Raw genomic sequence first — 18,508 nt, forward strand, 5'->3', positions numbered from 1 at the left:
ACTCACTGGAATTTAGCAGAATGGGTAGGGATCTCATTGAAACCTACTGAATGTTTAAAGGACTGGATAGGCTGGATGTGGAGCAGCTGCTTCCTGTGGTGGGGGTATCCAGAACTAGAGGGCAGAGCCTCAAAATTGGGGGGCGACCTTTTAGAACAGAGATAAGGAGTATTTTTTTTTTATCCAGACAGTAGTAAAACTGGAATGCTCTGCCTCAGACTGCAGTGGAGGCCATCTGTGGGTATGCTTAAAGTGGAAGTTGATAGTTTCCTGAAGGGATATGGTGAGAAGGCAGGTGTTTAGGGTTGCGTGGGATCTGGGATTAGTCATGATGGAATGGGGGAACAGACCCGATGGGCTGAATGGCCTAATTTGCTCCTATGTCTTGTGGTCGAAGATACAGTACAGGGTTTGACATTCAGCAGAGAGTTGAGAAAGAACTTCTTTAGTCAGAGAATAGTGAATTGTCATAATATCCTATGTACCAGTGCTAATGGGGTTCAGTTACCGACGATATTCAAGAGGAGGCATTAGGAACAGGTGATCAAGAGATACTGAGATAGTAGGAAAGGAGCGCTGAGATAAAAGATCAGCCATGTTGTCACTGAATTGCAGGGCAAAAATAAGAGGGTAAAATGCCATTTGCTGCTTTTATGTTACGTGCCGTCAGGTAAAACTTTCTCCAGGACGGAAACGCAGAAAGCGAAACTTAACATTCTTAAACATTTTGAATGTTAGACAGCGCGGCAAATAAAGACTACATTGTTACAATTTTGCTGAAATATCATAAGATTTTCATTCATTTTATTGCTAATTTTAAAATCCTCCATATTTTAATATCTTTATCTGAGGGAATTTCAAAAATGATGACAGTTATCGCTCAGGACACGATTGAAAACGCAAGCAACAAATTGAGGGATTTTGTCGATATTTTAGCGCATGGGGTGGGTTTTAACTGAAGTCCATCGAACGATTTTCTCTCGATACCACTGGCGGCCAACGGCTGACAGTGGCTTCGTTCATCCATCTGCAAGCCTGCATGTGGAGGAATTTGGTGTCATTGCCATCAGAGAATCTGGGCCACTGCCAGTGACCGGGGAATGCTGCATTTGCCAAAAATAAAACATGCGCTCTGTTGTCCATGGAATTAAATTTCAGAGGTAGTTCTACTACTTGAGGCGACGTTGCTCGAAGGGCTAGTGATGAAATATGGGGCAACTGAGGTTAAAATTGCACTATACCCCCACCCAAATTCAACCTTCTTTACGGTTAAATTATGCCAATTGGCACAATATAAAGGAAGCTGAGTGTAATATTAAAAGCTTATTAAAGGAAGGAAGACACTCCTTCTCACAAAAAATTGTGTCTTGTAAGATCTGTTTAACTATTGCGCTATCCAACAGTTAACGCCGCGACGGCACTAATCAGGGCAGTCCTAAAGCGAGGTGAGATGACACGACTGCAGAGATGGTGTAATGACTGCTCCTGATGTAACGAGGAAGAAAATCAAGTTGATTCATTCTTTTTTAAGATAAATTATGAAACCTCACAGGGAGAGCGTATCTGCACTTGTCTTCCGGTTTGCCGGGGCATTTCAAGTCGCCGCCCTTCCCAGAATGATCTGGGCAAAATTACGAAGGTCGTTTAAAGTTCCACTGTTCTGAATCTCTGAGAATGCGGATCTGAAACAACAGGAAGTTTGCTTCGATCACTGGACGCCAGGTTCCTCGTTTACCTGTCACCTGGAACGATTCCAGCATCGCCACACGCTCGGAGGATCTGCGGCTTCCTTCCAACCCTGCTCCGAGTTGAATGACTCTGGCTGCCGCAGCGTTTCCCCAGTTGTTCTGCGAAGGTCAGCGGCGATCGGCTGCGGTGAGTACAACATTCGTCACCCCCTCGAAACGAGGCTGTCAGGAATCCACTCGAGGTGTACCATCGTTTTATTTTGCAACCAACTAACTTCAGGTTGTTTCGCTGTTACTGCATTGACAGACCACTGCAATGTATTAATTCTGTAAATCTTTCGAACAGGGTCTGCTTTTGGATCGGTTGAAAGCTCCACTGATGTTGAGACCAAACTCCAACAGGTTAGTTCTGATTTTATTGCGATATTTTATTCTGATGGACTTTTTTCCACATTAATTTATTCTTGAAATATCACTATCCCCCTGTAAGTGCAGGCTATTTGATGTCTGGTCCCATTAACCAATTCACAGGTCTAAGGTGGATGGTAGGGGGAAGGGAATCATTTCTCCCCCAGCCCAATCTTGCTTTCACCAAGCTGTACACATTTACAGGATAGCCAACAGGGAAGCTGGCTCTTTCCGCAGTTCCTTCACGGGGAGGTGATGTATATTACAAAGAGTCTTTGTTTCTACTGATTTAGTAATAGTTCATTCAGCTAGAATGCAAGGAAATTGGAGATGGGGTAAGCTATCAGACCCCACCATTCAATATGACCATGGCTGATCTAAGCTGGCCTTAAATTTCTTCTGTGCCTGGTCCCCACAACCTTAAATTCCTCAATTATTTGTTTATTGTCACTTGGAATATAAGATTTCTACCATCCTTAATATTCACAACTCTTTTGAGAGAAGAAATTTCTCCATAAATCTTAATGCCCTCTTATTTTGACATTATGCCCATGTTTATGACCCTCTCACCTGTAAAGACATCTTAACATCTACCCTGTCAAGCCTTCCCTTAGGATATTTTATGTTTGGATAAGTTCATTTCCTATTCTTCTAAACTTTAACAAATGCAGATCCAAACTGTCTGCCTTCTATTATTGGCCAATTCTCTCATCCTAGGAGGTAGTATGGTGAATCTCCTTTCGACTTCCTCCAATACTATATCATTCTGCTTTAAGTAAGGAGATCACACTGTGCACATTATTCCACACATGGCTTCACCAACACACTGTGCAACTTTATTATTCTTTGTTCTGACCTCTTTGCAATGTATGTTTGAATGTCTGTTGGACCTACCTGCTAACGTTTGTGATTCATGAACTAGAACACATAAATCCCTCTCTGGTTCACTCACTTGCAGTCTCTTTGCATTTAGATAAATAGAATTTCATTGAGGTAACTGTTTTGCTTGACCGTGGTGAAGATTGGTGATAATTAAATAGCTCCTTCACAGTGTGGGGCCAATAGGCTGTCTGACCTCATCCTTTGAATTAATGCCTTGGCCTATTATCTCACATGTAGTGCTACCCACACAAACTTCTAAGTCTTGTACAGAAAGAAGTAACAGTGATAACTTACGGATTAAATTGTGGTTTTAGAATTTGTACCAGAAATGTCAGGTATTTGTACCAGAAATGTCAAAAATTTGAATTGCATTTGTGCTAATAATAAGCACAGCTTTCTGAGCATAACCCAGGCACGGCTCTGCACACTGTCCTCTTCTCCTTTGGAAGATACCTGTTTTCTCCTCTGCAACTCCCAATTGGGGCTAATTAGGGCCAGAATTGTTGGCAATCTTTCTGATCCCATTATCATTCTCCAAATTTGGTCCAATCCTTGAAGGAGATCCTGAATCAATCCTCAATCACTGTGGTTTCTTTCCCCCCTCTGGCAGCTCCATAATCAGATCTCTTCTGATGATCCCACCTTCCACAGAAATTATTCTTTTCTCTCTATCCATTGTTTCTTTCTATAATATTTGACAGGACATTTGGGTGTAAAAGTAGGAAGAATCTGTAGGTCCAGGGAATCAAAGACGAAAACAACCTGTTAGAAGTACTCTGCAGCTGAAGTCACATCTATGGGAAGCAAATCAAGTCAACCTTCAAGGCTGAAAGCCCATTAAACTAACTAGCTCCTTCATCTGCTCCATTTCTACATTCACTCCCCTTCTACCCAGCTTTAGAAACACCTACTTTATGTGCTCACTTTCTACCGTCCTGCCTCCAGATCTCACCATTCTCTGTTGTGCGTGAAAATTCCAGCAAATCAGCGGGTTCTAAGATACTCAAACCACACTGTCTGCCACCAACTTTCCTTCCACATTCAAAATCACTTAGATTACATTTATTCCCCATTTTGATGTTTGATCTAGACCAATAACGGAACCTCTTGACCATGTCTACATGCTTTTATGCACTGACTTGCTGCTATGTTGTTGTCAGATTAGATACCTGCATTAATGAGCAGGGGTATAGGTGTACCTAAATCAAGTTGCCACTGCGTATACTTCATGTTCTCTCCTACTAGACTGGAAATATAAATTTAGATTGGATGACTTCTTTTTCGAATATGTTGTTTAAATCCCCAAGGACTCCATCTGCAAAATCTTAAAAACATTGCTTTTGCTCTTATTTTTCCCCAAGATGGTCAGCAGCATTAACAACGCTTCTCTCTCAACAGTGTTACCTGACTGGCTTTGTATTCTGAGCATTTTCTATTGTGGTTCAAGAAAAAACATAATATTTGACACCAAGCAATGTGTTTTTCTTTATTAACCCAGCCACCAATTCTGGTTAATTTTTGCATGAAATTAGTTACGTTAGAGAGCTATTTCACTGCATCAGAGATTCTTCATGGAATCCTACACTGCCCATTCTATAAGAATAGGGAAGGGACATTTGACTACATTGTTGTAGATTTTCTTAACATCTTTGCTGCATTCATTTATGAAGTCTGTATGCTACAATCCATTTGTCCAGGTTTATCAAAGGTTAGAACAGTACTATGGTTAAAACTAAATTAACTGACCATCAAACTTCTTGCTGGCTGTGGCATCTTGTGAACAAGTTGTTGCTCCATTTCCTTACGTAATGACAATTACCGCATTTCAAGAAGGAAAAGTCATTCATTGACTGAAATGTCCTTTGAGATATTCTTGGAATGTGAAAGTCACTTCATGAATTCAGGGTCTTATTTCTAGGACGATAAATGCTGTATATTAATGCTATATGCTCACATTCTTTGTTTACAGTGCACAGTGTAGAAGAGCCTGAATTAACATTGCATTCTTCATCTCTTGATTTGTAGCATATTAACGCTACCCTCCTCATGCCATTTTGCCAATTTTCTTCTTATCTGAGGGGCAGGTAGAATTTATTTTTAAACTGGTAAAGCATTATTCTTTGCTGCATGGGATAATGGTATATTTATTATTTTTTATTTAGAGATACAACATGGTAACAGCTCCTTCTTGCCCAACATCACCCAATTACACCCATGTGACCAATTAACCTTATCTTTATAGTGCAGTGTTCATTTAAATTTTAGTTCTGTGATGCTTTGAAACTGGAAAGCCTTGACATATGACTATGAAATAATATCACATAAATCAATTTTAGTTTGTTTCTCCTTTTGTCTGATGCCCTAGTGTTTTAGATCCTTCAGAATGAACATGAATCTTCGCATGTTTACTTCCACTTGTTAAATTTTGCTTTGGGGATTTTTTTCCAACTCACTGTAGACTTTCTTTTTACGTATTGATTGTATATTTGTATAATCCAAATTAATCTAGGTTTCTGCTTCAATAAAGATTATTGCTTCTAAAGATTGTTACTTGTGCTAAAGTGGACCTTGCCAATAAAATACATAATATGGTTTCTTTTATGTACTAGTTAAATATTAATTTATATAATCAAGCTGAGTAAAAGGAAATTTTCAATGACTTTAAGTGTCCTTGAGGAAAATTGGTTTGCCCTCGCTGTCAAAAAAGAATACAGTTGCTCCATTTCTTGAAATTATCATTGGAAATTTTCACAATGTTGAATAATTTCAGGCACTATATTACAAAGCTTGAAAGACCAACTGCAGGTTTTTCTTTCCATGTTCTCGTATGCTGCACAAACAGAAATAAAGTACATTCTGAACATTGTATTACTATACAGGCACTTTTGAAAACCAAATCACCCTGTGCATGATATAAGGTGTATCAGCCAGAATATTTGCAGTGAGTAATGAGTGGACATCTCCATTTCATTCTACTGAGTGAGCCATTTTAAATCTCTCAGATCTTTCACTGATTTTAGATTTTTTTTTGGTTGGGCTGGAGGGAGTCAATGGCTTTGATTAAAACAGAATACAAAAATAGCCGACAGGAACAGATGTGATTAACCTCAAGTGGAAAGGTTCGATTTGACTTGGTTCTCCACCCTTTCTTCAAATAGACGAGAAATGGAATATTGATGTGCATGGAGTTTTGGCTTGACCTGTTTTTCATCATGACCATTTTTTCAAGCTGAGTGTGCCAGGGAGAGGAAAATAGAAAAACAGCAAGTTAGGATAGAACTGCAATTTCACTTGTGCCAGCTGCAAATGTTATTTGGTAGTGTACGAGCAGAAGGAGAACCTTTGACTATGCTGAATAAACATACTGTATGAACACAGGCTTTCTTGTGTGTAGTCAAATAGTTCAATGTCTACAAGCATTTAAAGAAAAATATACTGCTAGTTCATAGTTTTATTTGGTTATTGATGTTATTTCTGGAAAAATACAAAACCTCAATCTGCAAAAACAGTACATACTGTATTTTGCAATAAGGTAGAAATAAGCAGGGCTCGGCATAACTTGAATAATGGTGTGTCATCAGGGAAATATTCTGTATATCACATTATTAAAGAAGACTTTTCTAAATAAGCTTTCAAGGAAATATTATTTTTCCACAAATTTCATACTTTAGAATAATATACTAGTCTTCTGATATGAATGGTTCCTGCTCTGTTTCTATACCCTCCAACTAAGACATCTTCAGAAATGAACACTAACTTAGTTTCTTCACAACTTGAATTGGCATAGACCTGTGTACATTCTTCTGTTTGTTTCACATATCCTGTAGAAATTATGCTCAAGAAACTTTTCCACCTTGTATCTGCAACCCATCAGGTTGCTGGCCAAATATTTAACAATTTGTACATAAAATAGCTGTAAGGAAATAAATTTTAAATGCAGGTAGCTATATGCCCCTGACTTAGAAAAATGACTGAACCTGCTATTTGGATTTACCTACTTGGACCTGTTGCAAATAGAAAAAAAACAAAGCACCCTTCTTATTGTCTCTAACTTCATCTGTTTCATTTTGCAGAAATGAAATTCATGATTGATTAACACAGTGACATCTGGTAAAAATTAATGAAAAAAGGTGATTTTGATGTAAAATTAGAACAAAGATGACTTTATGCATATTGTACACAATTTCAGCCCAGTGAATACTACAACAGAAGATTTGAAGACAGACACACAAGGTTAAATAATATTGGAAAAGCTGACTCTGTTTTAAATATATCAAGAATCCAGCTGCTGGCTCCTGGCACAGGGACAAAACTTTAAAACTGAGATTTACCAAGCTTACAGATGATTTGTGATCAAATCCTTTTAAAATCTTTATGGTAAAACAGCCTGAGAAACAAAGTACAGGGCGAAAGCAAATTGTATATTTTCTACTGTCAATGGCCGCTATTTACAAATGCCGCTAATGCAGAAAATAGATGGCCAGGCGCTTCATGGACACAAATCTGCTGGTATTGCAAACAAGAAACAGTGCAGTTTAGATGTGAATTCAGCTGAAGAGGAAAAGAGAACAAAGGGCTTCAACAATAGTTTGGAACCACTACCAGGAACTGCAAGATACACAGATCCGCTGAGAGACGGAATGCTGAACTGTAACACACAATTCAGTTGCACCAGAGTAGAGGAGGAGACTGGATCTGAATTTTTTAGCAGCAGACTTGCTGGGATTGAGGAAAGCAGCACCAACACAACTACTGCAGTCAGTACAGGTAAGTGACCAAATCTAATTCCATGAAATCTTTCAAATAATAGAGAAATAATATTGCCTTGAAGAAAAAGACAGTGGTTAAGTAAAATTCCTTTGCATTTTGTTAATAAGTTTTGAATCAACATGAGTGCCCATGTGCTGAGATCCAATGATTTTAACAGATATGCGACAGGATTGTATTTCTCGTAAACGCTTATTATGTACAGAGATTAAGCACTAAACATAATGAAAGGAGAAAAATACTGCATTTGTATAATGATTGTAATAGTCATACTAATGATAACTAAACAGTGTTTACTTCAGTTACTATTATGTTAGGGATATTTTGAAATTTTAATATATTTAGCAATGCATTTCCTTTACTTTCTCATTCCATTGCAGTGTTTTACAAATAAGCTATTTTTGATTCTTAGTTTGAAAAGTAAAGAATTATTTTTAAGTGTGTTGCTGTGTATTAAGATAATTTTAATTTTAGAATTGAATATCTGAATTATATAAACTTGTTGAAAATAACTCATTAATAATACCCCTGTCTATAGCAGACTGTGTAGTACAGCAAACTTGGAAACTTGTGTTTTAAATGGAAAACATTTCTCAGAGAATGTAGGTTGGATCCGTGCTGAATATGTCACAAACCTTGGCAGAATGAAAGAAGGAGCATGGTAGGGAGCTCTGTATTTTCACCATATATGAGATTGCAGGACCCTAAGCTCATCCAAAAGCCAAGGAATTTAATGTTAGAGGGCAGAAGTGCATGCACAATTACAGGTCCACTTTTCATAAGATTATTAAAACTACCTTTTCCCTTACCAGCTTCCCTGCTCCCTACTCACATATGCCCCTACAACATGAAGTTTGGTTAAAAATACAATTTTGATGGGATATTCTTTAATATTATTTATTTGTTGGTCTCATTTTGCAACCGCTATCAAATGTTGGGCAACTTCAACTAGAGAAGCAAAGGGATACATTCAATCCTCTGGGCGTGTTTTTTTTAATGTTTGTTTTTGTGGACTTCAATGGTCATTGAGAATGACTTACATCGATTAGAAGATGGGAAACAACTGAGCTTTTGTTTAATTATTGATTAGCAAAGGCAGAAAATATAGGTTAATAAAAGCTAACCATCCTTATTGTGTTTGTTAACTCTTTGCCCTCTAAAAATTATTTTTTTTTACTGTTGATGTTTTTCTAAAACTGCTAAGACTTTAAAATTACTTCTGGAGTAAGGATCTTTCTGATTCTTATGGGCTTTTCACTTCAGAAGATAGATAAATGAGGAAAGCTTTTAATTTGTCTCCCATCGATTTGGCAGAGGGCACTGTTGTGGCATGCTTGATGTCCCAATGCTTTCTACAACTTCCTTTATTTGTTCTACAGGATCCTTCAAGAGTGAGTTTTCTTGTCCCACTGTGTGTTAACAATAGACAATAGACAATAGGTGCGGAAGTAGACCATTTGGCCCTTCGAGCCTGCACCGCCATTCTGAGATCATGGCTGATCATCTACTATCAATACCCGGTTCCTGCCTTGTCCCCATATCCCTTGATTCCTCTATCCATAAGATACCTATCTAGCTCCTTCTTGAAAGCATCCAGAGAATTGGCCTCCACTGCCTTCTGAGGCAGTGTATGCCAGACCCCCACAACTCTCTGGGAGAAGAAGTTTTTCCTTAACTCTGTCCTAAATGACCTACCCCTTATTCTCAAACCATGCCCTCTGGTACTGGACTCTCCCAGCATCTAGAACATATTTCCTGCCTCTATCTTGTCCAATCCCTTAATAGTCTTATATGTTGCAATCAGATCCCCTCTCAATCTCCTTAATTCCACCATGTACAAGCCCAGTCTCTCTAACTTCTCCGCGTAAGACAGTCTGGACATCCCAGGAATTAACCTTGTGAATCTACGCTGCACTTCCTCTACAGCCAGGATGTCCTTCCTTAACCCTGGAGACCAAAACTGTACACAATACTCCAGGCGTGGTCTCACCAGGGCCCTGTACAAATGCAAAAGGATTTCCTTGCTCTTGTACCTCAATTCCCTTTGTAATAAAGGCCAACATTCCATTAGCCTTCTTCACTGCCTGCTGCACTTGCTCATTCACCTTCAGTGACTGATGAACAAGGACTTCTGGATCTCTTTGTATTTCTCCCTTACCTAACTCTACACCGTTCAGATAATAATCTGCCTTCCTGTTCTTACTCCCAAAGTGGATAACCTCACACTTATTCACATTAAACATCATCTGCCAAGTATCTGCCCACTCACTCAGCCTATCCAAGTCACCCTGAATTCTCCTAACATCCTCATCACGTCACACTGCCACCCAGCTTAGTATCATCAGCAAACTTGCTGATGTTATTCTCAATGCCTTAATCTAAATCGTTGATGTAAATCGTAAATAGCTGTGGTCCCTATACTGAGACCTGTGGCACCCCATTAGTCACCACCTGCCATTCCGAGAAACACCCATTCACCATTACACTTTGCTTTCTATCTGCCAACCAGTTTTCTATCCATGTCAATATCTTCCCCCCCAATGCCATGAGCTCTGATTTTACCCACCAATCTCCTATGTGGGACCTTATCAAATGCCTTCTGAAAATTGAGGTACACTACATACACTGGATCTCCCTTGTCTAACTTCCTGGTTACATCCTCAAAAAACTCCAACAGATTAGTCAAGCATGATTAGCTCTTGGTAAATCCATGCTGGCTTGGCCCAATCCTATCACTGCTATCTAGATATGCCACTAATTCATCTTTAATAATGGACTCTAGCATCTTCCCTAACTGATGTTAGGCTGACAGGATGATAGTTCTCTGTTTTCTCCCTCCCTCCTTTCTTAAAAAGTGGGATAACATTAGCCATTCTCCAATCCTCAGGAACTGATCCTGAATCTAAGGAACATTGGAAAATGATTACCAATGCATCCTCAATTTCCAGGGCCACCTCCTTTAGTACCCTAGGATGCAGACCATCTGGACCTGGGGATTTGTCAGCCTTCAGTCCCATGTTAAGAAATTCCCGTAACTGGATCACTTACCAGCAAAGATAGAGAGGTCCGTTGAAGTCTGATGGTACTAATTTTAAAAGTCTTTATTTATAAAGGGGCACAAAAATAAGATTAATACAGACATTCAGATAAAATAAGTCATCAATACTCAATCTAAGAACACGGGTATAATAATAATCATCAATTAAGCAATAGCTCTATCGTTTGTCTAGGGGATATTGTATTGTCCGATGGAAAGATAAAAGTCACTGTCCTTTCAAGCCGCAGCTCTGTGGGTTTAAGAGAGAGACGGTTTGAAACTTGCCCGGGTCTTTATGAGGCCAATCCATTGAGTTGGGGGAGTTGGTTCCCCGTTGTTAGTTCCAAGTCGTTTTCCGTGGTACCAGCCACCAGCCCCCAGGCAAGGGAACCGAACGCACGTGGCTTCCTTCAAATGGCTACCCGCTATTACGGGATCGCTAGCGTTTCTTCTGGTGCATCTGAGGGGCTGTCCCTACAGCCCTCCCCTTTTATCTTAACTCGCCGGGTGGTAGATGTCAATCAGGTTGGGGTGATGCAATCTCTCTCTCAACCAGCCCACTTTGCCCGAGGGCTTGCACGTAGCATAGCCCCCAATCCACAAACATTGTCACCAGGCGACAATGGCCAGGTCTCTCTCTCTCTCATTTCCTGGGTCATCTGACCCAACCCAATAATGCTCTTGCGATTCTCACAAAGGAGGGGGCTGTGGTACATTCATAACACCCATCACCGTTTCCTTCCTAATGTCAATCTGTTTCATTTCCTCTGTTACGCTATGTCCTTGGCCCATCCATACATCTGGGAGATTGCTTGTGTCTTCCCTAGTGAAGACAGATCTAAAGTACTTATTAAATTCTGCCATTTCTCTGTTTCCCATAACAATTTCACCCAATTCATTCTTCAAGGGCCCAACATTGTTCTTAACTATCTTCTTTCTCTTCACATACCTAAAAAAGCTTTTGCTATCCTCCATTATATTCCTGGCTAGCTTGCGTTCATACCTCATTTTTTCTCCTCGTATTGCCTTTTTAGTTAAATTCTGTTGTTTATTAAAAATTTCCCATTCATCTGTCCTCCCACTCACCCTAGCTCTGTCATACTTCCTTTTTTATAATGCTATGCAATCTCTGACGTCCTTTGTCAACCACTGTGGCCCCTTTCCCCCCTTTGAATCCTTCCTTCCCCGGGGGATGAACTGATTTTGCACCTTGTACATTATTCCCAAGAATACCTGCCATTGCTGCTCCACTGTCTTTTCTGCTAGGATATCTGTCCAGTTAACTTTGGCCAGCTCCTCCCTGATGGCTCCATAGTCTGCTTTGTTCAACTGCAACACTGACACTTCTGATCTGTCCTTATCCTTCTCAAATTGCAGATAAAAATTTATCATATTATGGTCACTACATCCTAATGGCTCCTTCAAGATCGCTTATCAAATCCTGTTCATTACACAACACTAAATCCAGAATAGCCTTGTCCCTGGTTGGTTCTCGTACAAGCTGATCCAGGAATGCATCCCGTAGGCACTCTACAAACTCCCTATCCTGGGGTCCAGCACCAACCTGATTCTCCCAGTTCACCTGCATGTTGAAATCCCCCATAACTACTGCGACATTACCTTTGCTACATGCCAATGTTAACTCCCTATTCAACTTGCACCCAATATCCATGCTACTGATTGGTGGCCTGTAGACAGCACCCATTAGGGTCTTTTTGCTCTTACTGTTCCTCAGTTCTATCCACACAGAATCTACTTCTCCTGATCCTCTGTCCCCCCTTGCAAAGGACTGAATCTCATTCCTCACCAACAGGGCCACCCCACCCTCTCTGCCCATATTTCTGTCCCTACAATAGCACATATACCCTTGTACATTAATTTCCCAGGTCTGATCTCCGTTATCCCAACAACATCATAGTTACCCATTCGCACCTGAGCTTCAAGCTCATTCACCTTATTTCTGACACTTCCTGCATTCAGATATAGAATTTTAGCCCATTTCTCCTCTCTCTGTTTAAATCGCTGCCTATTGTGCTTAACCCAGCTCCCTGAACTCCCATTGGGCTATATGCCCCTTGAATTTTATTGTCCTTCCGAAATTTACTTATTCTTTCTGCACATTTAACTCCATGTTCCGTCAGATCATCCTCTGTACATGTGTCCTCCTTATCACTTGTTCCGCCTCACCTTTCTCTACTACACACTTAATATTCCAAAACTGTGTAGTCCCCACCTGTCCTTTATTCTTCATCTCGCTATCCTCTCTCACATTCTGGATCCATGCACCCAGCAAATTTAGTTTTAACCCCCCCAAGCAGCACTAGCAAACTTTCCTGCAAGAATTTAGTACCGCTCCGGTTCAGGTGTAAACCGTCCCGTCGGAACAGATCCCACCTTCCCCGGAACAAAGCCCAATTATCTAAAAACCTGAAGCCCTCCCTCCTGCACCATCCTCTCAGCCACATATTAATCTGTATAATCCTTCTGTTCCTTGCCTCACTCGCACATAGCACAGGTAGCAATCCTGAGATTGTTACCCTGGAGGTCCTGCCCTTCAGCTTCGTACCTAACTCCCTGAACTCACTACGTAGGACCCCTTCACTCATCCTCCCCACGTCGTTGGTCCCTACATGGACCACAACATCTGGGTTCTTGCTCTCCCTCTCGAGAATAACCTGCAGCCAATCTGAGATGTCCTGGACCCTGGCACCAAGGAGGCAACATACCATCCGAGACTCCCGATCTTCCCCACAAAATCTCCTATCTGCCCCCTGACTATCGAATTCCCTATCACTACTGCTCTCTTCTCTTCCCTCCTCCCCTTCCTAGTCGAGGGTCCAACCTCAGTGCCAGAGACAGGACCATTGCAACTTGTTCCTGGTAACAAATGTGGTTATGTCCTGAAAGAGAAGTTCCAACCTATGGCTACTCAGTGAGTTATCATTCTGCCTGATGCCTTCCATTTGAGACTTTTTAAGACTCCTCAGATTAAGTGTTGAGCACTGTTTGGTGTCATGGTCACCCAGAGGCCTAGACTAAGGCTACATCCAGACTAGCCCGGATAAATCCGTAACCAAAGCTTTTTTTCTTCATTTTGACCCTCTGTCTACGCTGAAATGGCATTTTCCTCCCCTGAAAACGGAGCTTTTCTAAAACGCTCTCCAGAGTGTGTAAATTTGAAAACACCAATTGAGCAGTTTAGTGTGTTCAGGGTAACTAAAAAAACGCTGTCATGACGTGCCGGAACAGGTGGTAGCGGCAGCGCAGCATTTCATTGTTTCCTTGAACGGAACCTCCAACACCACAACAACAATGGCGGACGGCTTCAGGAGTCTGTCCTTGAGCAGCTTTGCAGTGTGACAGAGAATTTCAACCCCCCACACAACCTAACAATTTCAGAACAGATGGGAACGAGACTGAAGCCAGAAGAGTTAGAAATGTACTCACCAAATACTTTGACCCATAACTTACTCTTTCAATATTTTTATTTCTGCATAAAGGAATCCAAAGTACAAGAAGATATATATTGTAAGTCAAAAGAAAAAAATAAATTAGTACCAAATACATTGTATTAAATATACAGTTACAATCACAATTAATTTTGTTATACAGAAAAATACTCTAAACCCACTACCAAGTCAGAGCTGTTAGGAAAAGCAAGAAGAAACGGAAAAAAAACACTTATCATATAATAAAATATATTATTCACCACCATCTGTACTTTTACAACAAATCAAAGGTTTTGAAAATAACTCAACAGTGGTCCTCACAATGTATAAAAGTCTTGGCTAGATTCAAAAACTGAACATCGGATCTTCTCTAAATTTAAGCACGGCATAACGTCTAACCGTAACCATTCAGCATGAGTAGGCGGACCCATAACTTACTGAATAAATAAGTATACTCACTTTGCTCTGTTTTCTGTCCTTGCTTGTATGAAGATGGTTTACCTTTTATGCAAGTACTTCTCTGACAATAGATGTGTTACAGCCTAGTGTAACATTGTATGGAAATACAACATAACACTGATGCAGACATGTTTTATACATTTAACAAGGTGCTTTATTAATGTATTGCTTGTGCAAACATTCAATAGATGTAATTGTCACTACTTCCAAAATGTCATTTTTAAGTAGTAGCTTATGTTTTGCATAGACGTGAAAATGTTAAGGCCAAAAAAGGAATATTGTAAGTTTCACTTTTACTGAGGTAAAAATAAGATCACTTTTGCCCAGTAACTCATTTTAATGCATGTTAAATACAGCAGAATAATACAGAAAGACATGGCAAAAGTAAAGGCAAACAAGTGAGGTAACAGCAAGTTTCACTTTTGCCCAGTAACAAGCCTTATTGCATTTAGTTGTAGCTGTCATCCCTTTCATTGTTGAAGAGACTATGGCTGTAGGAAATGTTTCCAGGGTGATCCCTCTGTGGGAGTGGGGAAGATGTTAGTGGGGCCACCTGGGGTCTGTGCCTGTATGTTTAGGTATTGTAGTAGCTGTGAGGCTGGTACTGTGGCAGTGAAAAGTACTAGGGGGGAGCCATCATATTCCTCATCATTGTAAATCCCTCTGCAACAGAGTTAGTCAGTTTTTCAATGTTCGTCATCAGCCAGGTCATACTGTCTGTGAACTCCCTATCAGTTGCCTCCATAAGCTCCAGTGTTGTTTTTTTCAGTTTTACGACCTCCGGCACGAGAGCCAACAGCTGTCCATCGTTTGGCAATTTCTTTTTAAGTTTTTCTAGTCTGTAACTGGACAAATGCGCGCCAAGTCTTTCACAGCAAGATTTAACACCAAACATGTCGCTTGTTTTCTGTAGATATGTCCTGTGCATGCCCAGTGGGAGGAGATTCCCTCAAATACCTGTTTTAATGTGGACAGAGATATTTTCAAAAACACCTGGTGTGGACGCATATCGTTTTTACGTGAAACTGGCGTTTTCAAAATTATCTGGTCTAGTGTGGATGTAGCCTAACAATCCAAAGACCAGCGTTCAAATCCTCTTATGGGAGCTGTGGAATTTCAATTTACTTCATGGTTTGGAGTCTTTCTCATCATTAGTAATGACCAGTGGGATTTAGGGCAATCTATGTAGTCACCAATCATAGTTAAAGGGGGTGAAGGGAGGAAATTTGTTCTGTATGACGCCAAAGAACCTGGTTGACTATGAAATGAATTAGCTACTCATTTCAAAAACAAGCAGGAATAGACAATAATTGATGACTTTGTCAGTGACATATAACTTCCACCCCCAACAAAAATACATTTAACGCAAGATAAAATTCAATGGTCATGAAACTTATTTCCATTTTGTGAAAGGATAACTCTACTGGGTGTTAGACAAGTTAGGAAAGTATTTAATTGGAGTAAGGGGAAATATGAAGCAGGAATTTTGGAAGCATAAATTGGGAATAGATGTTCTCAGGGAAACGTACAGCAGAAATGTGGCAAATGTTCAGGGGATATTTGCGTGGCATTTTGCATACGGATATTCCAATGAGATAGAGAAAAAATAGTGGGGTACAGGAACCGTGGTTTACAAAGGCTGTTGAAAATCAAGTCAAGAAGAACTGAAGAGCTTACGAAAGGTTCAAAAAACTAGGTAATGATAGAGATCTATAAGATTATAAGGCTAGCAGGAGGGAGCTTAAGAATGAAATTAGGAGAGCCAGAAGGGGCCATGAGAAGACCTTGGTGAGCTGGATTAAAGAAAACCCCAAGGCATTCTACAAGTATGTGAAGAGCAAGAGGATAAGACATGACAGAATAGGACCAATCAAGTGTGACAGTGGAAAAGTGTGTATGGAACAGGAGGAGATAGCTGAGGTACTTAATGAATAATTCAATATGGAAAAGAATCTTGGTGATTGTAGGGATGATTACAGTGGATTGAAAAGCTTGAGCATATCGACATTAAGAAAGAGATTGTGCTGGAGCTTTTGGAAAGCATCAAGTTGGATAAGTCTCTGGGAGTGGACGAGATGTACCCCAGACTACTGTGGGAGGTGAGGCAGGAGATTGCTGAGCCTTTGACAATGATCTTTGCATCATGAATGGGGATGGGGGAGATTCCAGAGGATTGGAAGGTTGCAGATGTTGTTCCCTTATTCAAGAAAGGGAGTAGAGATAGCTCAAGAAATTATAGACCAACAAGTCTTACTTCTATAGTTAATAAGTTGATGGAAAAGATCCTGAGAGGCAAGATTTATGAACATTTAGAGAAGCATAATATGATTAGAAATAGTCAGGATGGCTTTGTCAAAGGCAGGTCATGCCTTACGAGCCTGATAAAATTTTTTGAGCATGTGACTAAACACATTGATGAATGTAGAGCAGTAGATGTAGTGTATATGGATTTTAGCAAGTCATTTGATAAGATACCCAATGCAAGACTTATTGAGAAAGTGAGGAGGCATGGGATCCAAGGGGACCTTGCTTTGTGGATCCCGAATTGGTTTGCCCACAGAAGGCAAATGGTTGTAGACGAGTCATATTCTGCATGGAGCTCGGTGACCAGTGGTGTGCCTCAGGGATCTATTCTGCGACCCCTTCTCTCCGTGATTTTTATAAATGACCTGGATGAGGAAGTGGAGGGATGGGTCAGCAAATTTGCTGATGACACAAAAATTGAGGGTGTTGTGGATAGTGTGGAGGGCTGTCAGATGTTCGAGCGGGACATTGATCGGAAGTGGCAGATGCAGTTTAACCCAGGTAAGTGTGAGCTGGTTCATTTTGGTAGGTCAAATATGATGGCAGAATATAATATTAATGGTAAGACTCTTGGCAGTGTGGTGGATCAGAAGGATCTTGGGGTCCAAGTCCATAGGACGCTCAAAGCTGCTGTGCAGGTTGACTCTGTGGTTAAGAAGGCATATGGTGTATTGGCCTTCATCAACCACAGGATTGAGTTTAGGAGCCAAGAGGTAATGTTACAGCTATATAGGACCCTGGTCAAACCCCACTTGGAGTACTGTGCTCAGTTCTGGTCATTTCACTACAGCAAGTATGTGGAAACCATCAAAAGGGTGTAGAGGATGTTGCCTGGATTGGGGAGCATGCTGTATGAGAATAGGTTGAGTGAACTTGGCCTTTTCTCTGTGGAGTGATGAAGAATGAGAACTGACTTGATAGAGATGTATAAGATGATAAGAGGCATTGATCATGTGGATAGTCAAATGCTTTTTTTTCCAGGGCTGAAATGGCTAGCATGAGAGGGCACAGTTTTAAGATTCTTGAAAGTAGCTACAGAGGTGATGTCTGAGGTAAATTTTTCACATAGATTGGTGAGTGTGTGGAATGTGCTGCCAGTGATGGTGGTGGAGGCAGATGCGATAGGGTCTTTTAAGAGACTCTTGGACAGGTACATGGAGCTTAGAAAAAATGAAGGCTATGGGTAACCCCAGGTAATTTCTAAAGTAAGTACATGTTTGGCACAGCTTCGTGCAGTAGTTTTTCTATGTTTCTATGATATGTCATTTGGATAACCACTGAAAAAAAATCACCCACAAAATATGGAGAGGAAAAATAAAATGATAAATACTTATTTAAGAATTTGATCTGACATGTCATTGAAATGCTTTTAAAGTGTTGTGTAACATTATCGTTTTGTGCCACTGAGGACAGCCAGACAGGGTCAGGGCCACACCAGCTGCCAAGGTTTTTTCGAGGCTGCAGCTGCTAGTTTCTAGAGCTGTACAAGGACTCATCCAACAGCCAAGAGACTG

The 18,508-nt window shown here is 40.4% G+C and overlaps 1 protein-coding gene across 4 annotated transcripts in view; it reads left to right on the forward strand.

Annotated features, from left to right (window-relative positions):
- The first annotated feature begins 783 nt into the window (after window positions 1-783).
- Window positions 784-18,508, forward strand: part of sh3tc2 (SH3 domain and tetratricopeptide repeats 2) — a 103,032-nt gene continuing 85,307 nt past the window's right edge. The window contains exons 1-3 of one of the 4 annotated variants that reach the window (XM_059990190.1): window positions 784-1,875; window positions 2,035-2,090; window positions 7,052-7,745. In XM_059990190.1, coding sequence (XP_059846173.1) covers window positions 7,433-7,745 — 313 coding nt within the window. In that variant the 5' untranslated portion in view covers window positions 784-1,875; window positions 2,035-2,090; window positions 7,052-7,432. Of the gene's footprint in view, window positions 1,931-2,034; window positions 2,091-7,051; window positions 7,746-18,508 lie in introns of all 4 variants that reach the window. The other 3 variants (XM_059990186.1, XM_059990188.1, XM_059990187.1) reach the window with 3 other exon arrangements.

Source organism: Hypanus sabinus, chromosome 15 (genome assembly GCF_030144855.1).
Source record: "Hypanus sabinus isolate sHypSab1 chromosome 15, sHypSab1.hap1, whole genome shotgun sequence".
Classification (NCBI taxonomy): Eukaryota; Metazoa; Chordata; class Chondrichthyes; order Myliobatiformes; family Dasyatidae; genus Hypanus; species Hypanus sabinus.